The 14377-nt window shown below is 28.4% G+C and overlaps 1 protein-coding gene across 7 annotated transcripts in view; it reads left to right on the forward strand.

The window, feature by feature from the left end:
* The window catches only part of LOC109607387 (WD repeat-containing protein 47), a 72798-nt gene that overhangs the window by 16573 nt on the left and 41848 nt on the right, over positions 1-14377 (forward strand). For 2 of the 7 annotated variants that reach the window (XM_049962385.1, XM_049962384.1), the window contains exons 2-8: positions 917-1283; positions 1337-1621; positions 1678-1985; positions 2039-2258; positions 3257-3675; positions 11920-12018; positions 12311-12371. In XM_049962385.1, coding sequence (XP_049818342.1) covers positions 936-1283; positions 1337-1621; positions 1678-1985; positions 2039-2258; positions 3257-3675; positions 11920-12018; positions 12311-12371 — 1740 coding nt within the window. In that variant the 5' untranslated portion in view covers positions 917-935. Of the gene's footprint in view, positions 1-916; positions 1284-1336; positions 1622-1677; positions 1986-2038; positions 2259-3256; positions 3676-6451; positions 6580-8168; positions 9459-11919; positions 12019-12132; positions 12236-12310; positions 12372-14377 lie in introns of those variants that run through there. The other 5 variants (XM_049962388.1, XM_049962389.1, XM_049962387.1 and 2 more) reach the window with 5 other exon arrangements.

The raw sequence follows: 14377 nt of genomic DNA on the forward strand, positions 1-14377 counted from the left end.
TTATCCTTATTTATTGGAGTAATTTGCACTTAAATTACCAGCATCATCTTTACAACGATTTACACAATAAAGTTTAGATGATATTACAAGTAAAATTAATAAAAACTATAATTGAATTAGCGTAGTAGTCCAATTAACCAACAACATTAAACTATCGACCGCAATGGCAAATCTAGAACTTATCATTTATGCAAACGGCTTCATTATGGGGACACATTATTAATAACTCCAGCACTTTGGAGAGTGATAAAACTTGGTTAGTTAATGGCTCAGGCGTGAGTAGAAATTATCGCACGTCAGGATGAAGTGGAAGCGGCTGCAGGTGAACTCTCTTCCTTCCCTCTGTAGTAATATTCAAATGGCCACGAATTATCTAACTGCTTGATTGGCCGACCGTTAAATCAGACCGCGCTCAAGTTTTTAAAAGTACTGTTAATTTGATGGATTAATTAATTCAGTCGTAGGACGATGAACGAGTCTAGAAACAATGAATGTGTGTACCGCTGGAATGTTGTATAATATCATTGCTTGTTCAATTCCTTACTTTTATTGCCTAATAAATTCTGCATATTCCTGCATCTCCTTGATTGGTACTGCTTTTTGTTACATAAAAAAAATAACTGGCGTCAATGAAAGTGAAGAATGTTCCGTGTTATTGAATAAGCTGGTTTGTATGGTGATATATTGTTTTAAAAACAACCATACATTTAACGGCTTTTTAGTTTTCAATACTATTTAATGCTGGGGAATGTTTCACGAATACCAGACAACTCAATACGATTTCCAACAAAATATTAATTAGCAACATCTGGTTTAAAAATAACAGTTTATTAGTAATTAAATTGTTGTACATTCTTTGAATCAATACGAAACAAATAATTTCATTACGGTTACCAATATTTATGTTTGATTTCAGACTGCAGATCCGTTACATCATGCCGTCGGCGCGGCTCACCCTCCGCGAAGAGGACGTCGTCCGGCTGGCGCTGGAGTTCCTGCACAATCGCGAGCTGCACATCACGCAGCTGAGCCTCGAACGTGAAACCGGCGTCATCAACGGCAACTACTCGGACGACGTCCTGTTCCTCCGTCAACTTATACTCGACGGACAATGGGACGACGTGCTGGAGTTCATACAACCTCTGGAGGCGCTCAAGGCGTTCGACATGCGGAAGTTCAGTTACACGATATTGCGGCATAAGTATGTGGAGCTGTTGTGCATCAAATCCGAGGCCAATGTCCAGGGAAGCTCGGTGGATAATGCCGTCGAAGAAGTAGTCAAGGTACGAGGAGTTTACAGTGGTTTTTGTTGGGTTTACAGTAATGTGTGTTCTAGGTTTTAAACGAATTAGAAAAATACTCACCATCCAAAGAGGAATACTCAACGTTGTGCCTGCTGTTGACTCTACCACGCCTTACAGACCACCTCCAGTACAAGGACTGGAACCCAAGCAACGCACGAGTCCAGTGTTTCCGGGAGGTGTACCCTCTGGTGGCAGACTTTCTGCCCGGCGACAGAAAAGTTGCAGATTCGAACGCCAACCTCAGCGCCAAAAACGACAGACTGATACAACTCATAATCAAGGGAATCCTCTACGAATCCTGCGTTAACTTTTGCCAAGTAATCCTCATTGAACCCATTTTTTGTTTTATTTTTAATGTACAAAATAATTTTAGGCACAAGCAACAGGCTCTGGTGACGCCCAGTCCCAGGAGATGAACTTTTCGCGGCTGCTGGACGGCAGCGTCGGTTTCAGCGACTCGGACCTCAGTCTATTGTCGTGGCTGCAAAGTGTACCGCCGGAGACGTTTTCCGTGCCCTTCGAACAACGAACTTTGAACGTGGATGTTGAGCGATTGGAACGACCGTCGCTTGAGACCTCCTGGACTGAACACATGCTCGTCACTCCCATCAAACCTAAGACGTTCCCGCACTCGGCCATGCCCTTTACCAGGCCAAGAAGTGCTGCAGATATTATGACAAGGTATCGTACAAAATAAACACTTGTAACAACTTAATTTAACTGTTTACTTTTAGATCTTTGATGCCAGTGTTGGATGGGCTGCCATACGGTTTGGCGAATAGTGGAGCGACACCTCACAATGGCAATCCACGGCTTATGACTCTTAGTACCGGTGATATTAGTATTAATGCTCCGATGTCTCGCAGCAGTTTTGCCAGCTTCCACTTGACAGGCATTAAGAATAACAAACTGATGAATTCTTCAGTTGATAGACTTTTTGAAAATGAAGGCGAGGTGTGTAATATTAACAGATATAATTAATACACAAATAACAAAACAAACGGGAAATCAATAATACCATATATAGTATTAAATTTCACATATTATCATTAATAAAGTACCTTTACCTTCGTTGTTTTCACAGCAGTCAACAGAGCAAGAGTATTTATGGATTAACAGTGATAATTGACTAAATTGCAGAATATAGTCATAGTAATAAAATTCCTTTCTTGGGTACTAGTAACCATCAACAGCAATATGTGAATTTAAATGAAATAAAATTATTTGAATGTATTTATTGCACAAAATTGAACACTATACAACTAATATCCGTTAGAAATGTTCTATTCAATATATGTTTATTTATATAATTATATATTATTATAACACTTTAATTCACAATAGAATAAATATTAGCCATAACTACTTCTGTAATAACATAAAATTATCCATATGAATTTATTCAATAGTTTGGTTTATTAATTCAATTATTTCCATCTCTCAAAACAAATTAGAATAGTATTGAGATATTCATTAATTATAAGGGTTCCTTATATCTCACATTTCGAATATTTTCGCTTTAATGAGATTTTGTACATATTATTTAATACTCTTGCCTTAAGAGAAAATAATTCACAGTATATGAAATTAACAAACTGCATATACATATGTTGTTACTCATTATTGCATATATACTTTATTTAACGTTCTTGCTAAATACCTCAAGCTGTGAAATTAGAGAAGACAAATTATATAATTACCACTATTAAGTTAATACTAGTTTTACACATTAATAGCTTTACATAAATGTCTTGTCTGAATTACAAAATATTTTTTATTGCATAAATATATCCCTAACTTATTATTATAATATATTAAATATATTCAATTAGCGCAGTTCTTTTTTATTTAAAAATTAACAAATTCCAAAAAGGATTTTTGTCTTCATTACTTTTGTTTTGATAAAACTGAATGAAATAAGTTGTGTCACAATTGTTACTTATTGTTTTCAGGTGTTCCTGAGTAACAGCTACGCCGAATTCCAGCAACTCCCATCGATCCACGAGATCACCAGCACGCCGAAGCTGAATGCCCCACAACCGGCGGTCTCCGCCACACATTCGAAAAGTCCCGAACGCAAAGTATCGAACGCGTCGACTCCCGAACACAAAGGTCGCGAAAGTCCCGCCTCCGTCGGTACAGCCCGATCGTCGCGTCGCGACTCCCTTAACGATAGGCCGGTGGCGGCTGCCCAGAATCTCGTGCTGACTGCGCAGCCGCCGATGATGGCGCCAGAGCCGCAGGGTGTGATGACAGAGCAGAATTACTGCGGGGAGTTGGTTAAGGAGTTTCAGAAGACGATAGCCCTGAGGGAGAGGGAACGGGAGGAATTGCTGAGGCAGATCAATGGTGACAAGTTCTCGGATGAATGGTGAGTTTGTTTAATTTAGTAATCTACGAACTGTCGGCATGTTTTTAACATTTTAACCATAACACAACATACTTTTCTTTAAACTTTTATACAACAAAATATATGTTATAATGAACAGTTATTTACCAATATTTAACAATTTAATTCCATCCACGATAACTGAAAAAAACATCAGTTTTGATCTCCTCTCCAGAATTCAATCGTGTTTATTGAGTAAAAAATTGGGCAAGCAAAAATAAATAATAAACACTTAGAGAAATATATGGAGTATGTGGTGGATGGGTTGGATCTTTCTACTTAACATTTTTAAGCTTCCTTTGAGCCTCTAAAGCAAATTTGCGGGATTTATTGCACTTGAAGAAATAAAAGGTTTAACTAGAAATATTAAAAATAATATATAAATTTACTCAATTAAATGTAGTTTATAATTATTATCTAAAATCTTAGATGGATTGTCCATGATTTAGTGTGGCACTGCCTTCAGCTATTTTGGTCTTTTGGGAAACAGAATTTCAAAATGTAGTCATATTAAAAATCTAAAATCTTACATAATTTTTACATAATTTAGTATGGCATTAATTGCTTAGCTTAATTTTGAAAGCTATAAATATTTTTGTCACTGAGAAATTCCAATTCATTTAAAATTTAAGTACTTTTACTTACTTTTGAAAAAGTTTTAAAGAAGTCTTGAAAAACATTTTCAAAATTATTAGTTTATTGTCGTCATTGAATGAACAGAATTTAAAAATCTAAAATCTTAACTAAATTCTACATAATTTAACGTGGTATTAATTGTTCAGAGATGTGGTTACTTGAGAAAGTTAAGAAATTGAAGATATTTTGAAAATTGTCAAACCAAACTTCAAAACGTAGTGTCATATCAGAATCTACATTCTTTAACAAATTATTTAAAATTTGAAAAGATTTTAGAGGAATCGTGTCATTAACATAATTTTTTATAAGAATCTCGAAGACAATTTAAAAACTAATTATTTTTGACATCAGAAAGACATTAAAGGCATATTTACACGTATTTATAATTTGCACAAGTTTTATTAAAATATGTATTATTATTATATTTTAAAAGTACGTGACAGTTGCAAATAAATGCTACTTGAAATGGCGAATGCGCCGGTGTCAGAAAATACCAGTCTTTCGGAACGAATCACTGCTTAAAATTAAATAACATCTTCGACTGTTCACTCAACAAAAACATATTCACATACCGGAGAGGTCATAAACTGCCATCATCAGTATTAATAACATGCAATGAGTAATTGTAAAACTTAATCAGATAAGATTCGTCTCACATACATAATTTCTGTTTCCTGCCAACGCCAAGAATATATTCCGCAATAAATATTAATATGTGCACTTATCAGATTCACATAACAAAACTAATAGGTGCAGTGGCAGAATATTAAATCTGCATTTTCGAATGGTTAACTAAACAAGGAGTTTTTAATTTTCTTAAGTTCATCTGAAATGTATTTCGCCGTTAACATTAATCACCTCCTACGTACTTTTGTTTAGGCAACGATGATAGAGTTGTTGAATATTTATAGTTGACAATTACGAATCTAATATAAGGAATTTTTGAATATTAAAAAAAATCGTTGTGTGGGATCCAGGTGTTAGATTCCAGAGATTGAATTACAGATTTACATGTTGATGGACATGTGCTAATAAACTATTTGTTGGAAAAAATGAAACAATAATTTAATAACATGATGTGGAGTAAAATACGCCCACACCGAAGGACGTGACCGTTCTAATTGCCTTGTTAAATGAAATTAAAAAGAAAAGTAAAGCAGAAAAACGACGTTATATAAGACACACCTTATAATTATTCATGGAAATATAAAATCATCGCTGTAATTATATTAATTCCCGACGTGTCTTCCATGTTTTTATTGTCGGGGACCCTATCTTGGCAGATCTTAACATAAGACGTGCGAAATTTTAATTTACATGATCCGCATTGAGTCTTTTCGATTTCGGACGTGTAACAATCGTTACACAAAAGGCATTGTGTGCAAATGCCATTAAAAGTACCATCTAATCGTTTTACTAGAATTTACATAACAAAGTGTGTGGTGGAGATGCATATTGTGATTTTGAATGTCGGTTCGACCTTCGCTTTTGACATAATAAACGATGTTTGTTTAATTAATTTGCAATGCATATGAAAGCGTTCCGCGGCTGACACCGGATTATGATTGATGATGGGAAAACAAAGCGCCGACAGGTCGATCTGATTGATCAGAGTACTGTGCCTCTGAACCTCCAGGAACCGCATCAAAGACTTGTTGCAACAAATCTCCCCTGTGAAAACACCCAAAATTAACAATTTAGAAAGGAAGGAATACGTGTTAAAACGACGCGGAACCAACAAAAAATGAAATTAGCCAGCCAGTTCCCACGTAGCGTTCGTAATTCATATGCAAATTTATTTACAACAAATTTCAAGTTAAGCTTGCACAAAGAACGTGACATACAAGCCTGAAAGCTTTGTCATCCGAGTTTTATTGCACTTCCTAAACAAGGGCATTTAATAACTCACTGTCGTGTTTACTCATTACCCAACGACGTAATGTGGTTTAGCAAATGCACCATTTTACAATGCAAGAATTGCGGCAAAATTTCTGACCGACATAAAACAGTCGCCGCTTCCACTCCGACTTCACGACGCGGTTGTAATCTAATTGCCGATAACGAATTTTTTCGCATGGTAATCATATGTGCTGCACACCAGCATCGTTTTTAGTCGACAAACGGTTCGGTGTGGGTGAATGCGTGTGTCCGTGCATCTGTTAATTGTCGTTGGAATTTGTTTTTTTTTGTCATGAGTTCCTCGCGGAATATGTTCGGAGTGCCAGTGAGTCTCGAGTGAAGTGCGTTATTGTTAGTATTCATTGGTCTTTTATAGAAGTGATTTTAGTTTTTCGTTCAATTTTGATTAGAAATTTTTGTGTTTTCTAAATTTATTTATACATGCAGGCGTAGTAGTCCAATTTTATTGTAAAAAAATATTTTTCTTGATGTCTCCTCTATATATTATATTTTCAGTTCTAAACATTTTGATCAATTAAATATTATTTACAAATTTATTTTATACAGGCAAAGTAACCCTAATTTTATTTTAATTTTTGATGATTTTTTATTCTTGTATATTTTGAAAATTTTCTAAATTAGAAGTAAAATCAAAATAAATAAAAATAGTCCTTTTTTAATGCCTGTTCTGCTATATTAATATTTTTCAAATTTATTTTATCCAGGAGTAGCTCCAATTTTATTTTAAAAAATTTTTATTTGATGATTTATATCATGTTTCTTAAAATATACATAAATTAGAGATAATCAAAATAAATAAATAAATAAAAATAATTGAAAACAATATCAGAAACTATTTTGTTTAATTAAATTACAAATTTTTGAATTTCACAAATTTGTTTATAAATTTTACTATAAAAAGTCTCTTTTAATGTTTTCTAGTATATTAAGATCTAATTTTTATTCTAAAAAATATTTATTTAATGATTTTTGTCATTTGTATTTAGAAAATTTTCTTAAAATAAAACTCATATATAAATTAGAGGTAATCAAAATAAATAAATTAATTAAAATAATTGAAAACAACATCAGGAAGTATATTGTTTAACTAAATTAGAATTGAATTTTATAAATTTATTTGTAAATTGTACTATAAAAAATCTTTTTTAATGTCTTTTAGTATATTAATAGTTTCAAATTTATATTTTATCCAGACGATATAGCTCTAATGTTATTTTCAAAAAATATTTATTTGATGATTTTTATCATTTGTATTTAGAAAATCTTCTTAAAATAAAACAATTCATAAATTGAATTTTATAAATTTATTTGAAAATTGTACTATAAAAAGTCTTTTAGTATATTAATATTTTCAAATTTATGTTTTATCCAGACGAAATAACTCAAATTTTATTGTAAAAATATATTTATTTGTTGATTTTTTATCATTTGTATTTAGTAACTTTTTTAATAAAACAAATAAATTAGAGGCAAACAGAATAAAAAATAAAATAAATTAATAAAAATAAGTGAAAACAACATCAGGAAGCATTTTGTATAATTAAATTGGAAATTTTGGAATTTTATAAATTTATTTATAAATTGTACTATAAAAAATATTGTTTTAATGTCTTTTCAAATGTATATTTTATCAAGACGAAATATTTTTTGATGATTTTTATCTTATATTTTGAAAATAATTTTGAGTAAGATCAGAAAGTATTAATTAACTTAGAAACTGTGATATTTTTTAACGTATTTCTATATTCATATTTAATTTTCTTTATTTTTTAATGATTTTGAATAATGTAATTTACTTTTAAATCGAAGCAATAATGTTTCGAATTCAAAGAAAATTGGTGACCAATTGATTAGTATTTTTTCTAAAATATTGATTTTGCTTATTTTATATCTTGAAACTTTTTTTTAAATAAATGATCACACATAAATTATAAGTAGTTCAAACCAACTAATATAAAGTAACATCAGGAAGTCATTATTAACCTGTCCGTTTGTTTGACATTCAATTAGTAAAACACGTATTGTCCCTTTGTTTGAGCTACTATTTAGCCACATAACAATCACATGGAAAGACCACCGATGTTTTCTTTGACCGGCGCAACAGATCGTTACAATCGGATTACCGTAACCCGTAAATGGCATTCAAGTAAATTTTTCCATCGTCGACAATGCCTTAAATCGTCGGTTCCGCTATGCAAATGATGGCTGGAACTTTTACTTTTTACTGATGCCACTCACAATCAGGCGGCAATTTGCATGGCGAAAAATAGTTTTCACGAACCGGGAAAGAAAGTCGTCGCAATTTTAATCTAATTCGTTTTATTGTCGCACTTTTACTGAACACAATTTAAATATCAATTTGAACGAATAAGGATGTCATTTGAGTTTAATAAATTGACCTTAGTTTGCACCTATTACGCGTTTAAGACGTTATAATTTTATTATCGTTGTTGAGTCCGCCAAGTGTTAATTATGCTATTCTGGTGATTATCTTGTATACAGTCCGCATTTAAATTATTTACAAATCTTGTGCTTAGTGCAAATTAATTGGGTCGAATTGGAATAATAATTACAAACCATTTAAATAATTTTACAGTTTCATCTCGATGTAGTTAATGCAACCTTTCTTTTATTTAAATTCACCCACTTTATATTTCTGGTAGTCGGTCAATCCGAAATAGACCATTTCATTTAATTTACACCAAGAAATTTAATTACTATCAATTAGATCCAACTTAATTGCAGTCTGGGATAAATCCTCAAAGTGACGCAACACATGAAGCTCGTCTAATAATTTTCCGCAATCAATATAATTGTCCAATTTGCGAAATTATAGAATTACTTCCTATTAAAGACCAATTGTCATTGTGTTACAATTACAACATAATTGAATTACGTGCCGTTGCAAAGCAACAGAAAAGATCTTAACCCCGGTGTTCGGACGAACTGCTGAAAGTGCACATGGGACTAAAGCGCCTCATTGGCTTTTAGCACTCGACATTGTTTTTCCGCTTTTTGCCGTTCAGTCACGTCTGTTTTGGTGACTGTGGCTGGTTTCGCGTTGACCGGGAGAGAGTGATGGTAGTTCGGTGAAAGATGTACTACAACAAGTATTTCCATCCCCCGGTCCAGGCCCGGATAAAAGAACATGGTCTCAGGAGGGTGGTTAGTTATGTGGATAATTCTCAGTGTGATGTGCACGGTAGACGGTAAGAAAATTAGAAATGAATCAGGAAATTTTGCTTTAAATTCAAATACAGATGTGTAATAGAAGCAACTATTTTTTGCAAGAAATTTTCTTGTATATTGTAATTTAACTTAAAATAATTTCTGTTAAAATTACAAGTATCTACATTTGAGAACAAAATTGTCTTTCGACATATATTTATTTTACATATTATATATATTTTTGAATTTGAAAAATTTTCTCTCAACTGTAAACATTTTTTTAATATTAAAATATTAAATTTTTGATTTGTAACAAATTTTCCAAGGAATATCAGGTTAAAATTATAATAATGTTTATAGATAAAAGGAAAATTTTCTTTGACTAGATTAAAGATAAAAATTCATATTTTATTCATAGGAGAACTTTTCTCTTGCCTGTGAAGATTATATTAAATAAAATTACGATTTTCTTTTTTTTTGTGATTTTCTCTCGTAATTAATCCAGTTTTTTTATTTAATATCAAATTTGTGTCACAAACTTTACAGTGGAAAAAATATTCTTACATTGTTTTGAGCTCTACATATAAATATATTTATATTCTATTTTTTGGATTTTAAATAATGCCTGTTTGAAATTAATAGTAAATGAATAAAAATACATATTTTGAAAATTTTTACATTTATTTAACACTAAATTATAATTTTTGAGGAAAATATTATCATAACAAACTTTCCTAAGAAAATCAGACAAAAATTATATTGTGTTTACAATTGGAGAGAAAATTTTTCGTTAATTTTATTTTTTTTTTCTATAATAAAACGGGATATTACTAAAAAATTAATTATTACTAAATATGTTTCACTATAAATTTTACAGAGTAAAAGAAAATTATCTTTAAATTTGTTTGAATTATGTGTTTATTTTTATCCTTGAATTCAAATACTGCACTTTTGGAATTAAAAGAATAATAATAAAAATACATACCTTGAATATTTTTAAATTTTCTCTCAACAGTAAACATTTTATTTAGTAACACTAAAATTTAATTTTTATTTTAAATAATTACTTTATTTCAATTTGTATAATAAAAGAATATATTATTATAACTAATTTTCCTACGAAAATCGAGCAAATTATATTGTGTTTACAGTGAGAATAAACCTAAAAATATTTATAAAAAATTATTAAAAAAAGAATACGAAATTTGTATCATTATAAAATTTACGGAAAAGAAAATTATCTTTAATTTTTTTTAATTATATGTTTATATTTGATTCTTGAATTCAAAAAAGCATGATTCGAATTAATTTTTAAATTTTTTATCAATTGTACACATTTTATTCTAAAATATTACAATTTTAAATATTTTTATTTTAAATAATTACTTTATTCCAGCCTGTATAATAAAAAAGTATATTATTATAACACATTTTCCCATGAAAAACAGACAAAAATTACATTGCGTTTGCAATTTATGGGAAAATTTTCTTTAAAAATACATATTTTATTCTTATGAAAATTTGTCTCTTGATTGTTAATAGTTTATTAAATAAAATTACGATTTTAATTTCGTTATTCTTGTAATAATTATTAAACAATTTTAATACGAAATTAGTGTCATTATAAACTTCACATTGGAAAAAAATATCAAATATTTTGAACATATAATGAAAATTGTAAACATTTCATTTAAAATAATCCTAAAGTATTATTTTTATTTTAATAAATTACTCCGACTTGAAATATTATATTATAACAAATTTTTCTAAGAAAACTAGGTTAAAATTATAATATTTTTAAAATTGTATATTGATACACCTTGTTTAGACTTTTAAACATTTGTAATATTATTATAACTCATCACTAAAATTTTTACAAAAATATTGTAACAAACAATTACCATGATTTTATAAGATAAAGTTAATGGAATAAACGTTTTTGAAAATTCGAAATCAAAATTTTGTGAGAATTTATTAAGAAAAGACTTTTACCTTTGTAATTGAAACAAATCACAAAAATTATAAACAATATTTGCCATTATTAAAATCAAATTAATATGGGAAGTATAAAAACAGAATAAATTTTAAAGAAATAACTACAATACCAGTATTTTATTTCACTTCTCCTAACGTATATGAATCACTTTTTATGTAGTTTGTACATTAAAGAGACAAATCTATGTGATGTGAGAGAGTTTATTTTATTGCCTTTGTGTTTTTATGTGAGTTATAAATTTAATGTCATATCGTCATGTACAATTATGTTCAGAAAGTATATGCAACGTTAAATATTGCTGGAATATGTGGTCAATTAACATAAAATATTATTCAAAATACATTAAAACACACACAAAACTGACAAATAACCACTTCAGTTTTCCAATTAGAAATATAATAGGGAATTTTAATTGCCTGCGACAGTTCCTCCCATCCATGACAATCTACTAATCGATGGAATGTAAAACGTCTAATTTTTAAAATTCGATAATTTCTATTTTGCAGCAAACAGAGTGCGAACAAACCAGTAAACGGAACGGCGGCGCCCAACAGGAACGCCTCATCGCCCAGGCCGAACAACAACGGAAACGGAGATGCCTTCAGGTACGACAAACATATCATCCCTACGTATTTATTGTTATTGCACGAATCATATTCGTATTGTTAATTTGCATTCCGGTCGCACACAATATATTTGGTAACTAATTGCTGCACCATATTCATTTGTTGATCTTCCAACGAGACAAACGGTTGCAAATTTTTGTTCGTTCGTCATGTCTGCTTGTGTTGTTCACGGGGTTAATCACAAACGAATTTTCGGGTAACTGTGTTCTTTATATTGAATTTTTTAAAATTGTCAAAAATGTTGGACTAAAAATTCGTTCCCATTTTTCAGGACCCCGTCAAGATTGGACGAAGCAAGAGCACAACAAGAAAGCCACTATGACACAGTTAAGGTAAGTCGAATTGTTTTATTATCTCGTTGTTAATTAATTTTGATCCGACACCAAATTATCGTTTTATTGTTATATATACGCAAAAGTACGCCAATGGTATTGCGCATCAGGCACCTGTCGCAGGAATAATGCGAACTTGAAGTGGGCGCGACATTGCATTATTTTATATTTAATTATGCATTTTTAACCCGCACTTAATTGCACGCTGGTTTCAAACCCACGTGGGTAATTTTAATACGTTAATTATTGTGTAAATATTTGATAAGTTATTATTTAACGAAAAACAATAAAATATTTGGACAGCTTCTACAAAATTATGTCTTATCCGCTTTCTTATGTATATTTACGTGTAAAATCAATATTTTTTTAACTTCCGTTTAATCATTCACTATAAATAAAATCAGTTTCTATTGAATAATATTTATTTCAGAAAATTCAATTTGCTTATTAAAAATTTAAATATTACATAGATATTATTTTTAATAATTACAATATCTATATATTATAAAATAAATTATATGTATATTTTTAACAGTTTCACAGAACTAATATAGTTAAGTTGTATATGTATTTATAGGACACTAATCAACAATATGTTTATGTTTACACTAAATTATCTTTATTTACGTTCTTATTAGCACAAATATAAATCATACTTGAAAATCTTTTCCATTTAAAAATTTAACATGATTTTTTATTGAATACGTAATAAGTGACACTAAAAATTGACTGAATTAATTTTTAAATATTATTTTAGATTTGAAATGACAAGATTAATCATTTAATTAAGTGTTTTTTAAATTAAATTAGTAAATAGGCTTAAAGATGAAAATTATGTGGTAACAATAAATTTACATATGAGATTTATACATAAATAAAAAATTTTAATTTAAAGTATTTAAATTTATATTAAAATTTTGATTAGTAATATACAATACATATTTAACTCAAATATAATATTTAAAATATTAAGCTAAAAAATTCAAAATTAATTTTAATTAAAAAAAAAAAATAAAAATGCCAATTTATATTTAAAAAAGCTAAAATATTTAATTTTATATTAAAATTTTAATTAAAAATATATAATACATATTTAACTCAAATATAATATTTAAAATATTAAGCTAAAAAAATTAAAAATGATAATTTAAATTTAAAAAAGTTTTATTTTTTTGTTTTTTATTTTATTTAAATTTATAATATGTGAAATATCAAACTTAAAAAAAAGAAAATTTTAATTAAAAAATTAAAAAAAGGATTTAAGTTTAAAAAAGTTAAAATATTTAATTTTCAATTAAAAAAAATTAAAATATTTAATTTAAATTTATAATATATGAAATATCAAACTTAAAGAAATGAAAATTTTAATTAAAAAAGTAAGAAAAGAATTTAAATTTAAAAAAGTTAAAATATTTAATTTACTATTAATAAAAATTAAAATATTTAATTTACTATTAAAAAAATTAAAATATTTAATTTAAATTTATATTATATGCAATATCAAACTTAAAAAAATGAAAATGATTATAAAAAATAAACATAACAATTTAAATTAAAAAAAATGTTTAATTTTAAATAAAAATATTACAATGTACAAAATATTTCATTTAAATTTATAATATATGAAATATCAAACTTAAAGAAATGAAAATTTTAATTAAAAAAGTAAGAAAAGAATTTAAAGTTAAAAAAGTTAAAATATTTAATTTACTATTAATAAAAATTAAAATATTTAATTTACAATTAATAAAATTAAAATATTTAATTTAAATAGTTAATTTAAATTTATAATATATGAAATATCAAACTTAAAAAAATGAAAATGATTGTAAAAAATAAACATAATAATTTAAATTTAAAAAAAAAATGTTTAATTTAAATTTCCAATATTTGAAATATTAAACTTAAAACAATTGAAAATACCAAAATAAGAATTTAAATTAAAAATATATATATAAATTATAATAACAATTTAAATTTTAAAAAATTCTAATAGGATTTCCTCT

Source organism: Aethina tumida, chromosome 2 (genome assembly GCF_024364675.1).
Source record: "Aethina tumida isolate Nest 87 chromosome 2, icAetTumi1.1, whole genome shotgun sequence".
In the NCBI taxonomy this organism is placed as follows: Eukaryota; Metazoa; Arthropoda; class Insecta; order Coleoptera; family Nitidulidae; genus Aethina; species Aethina tumida.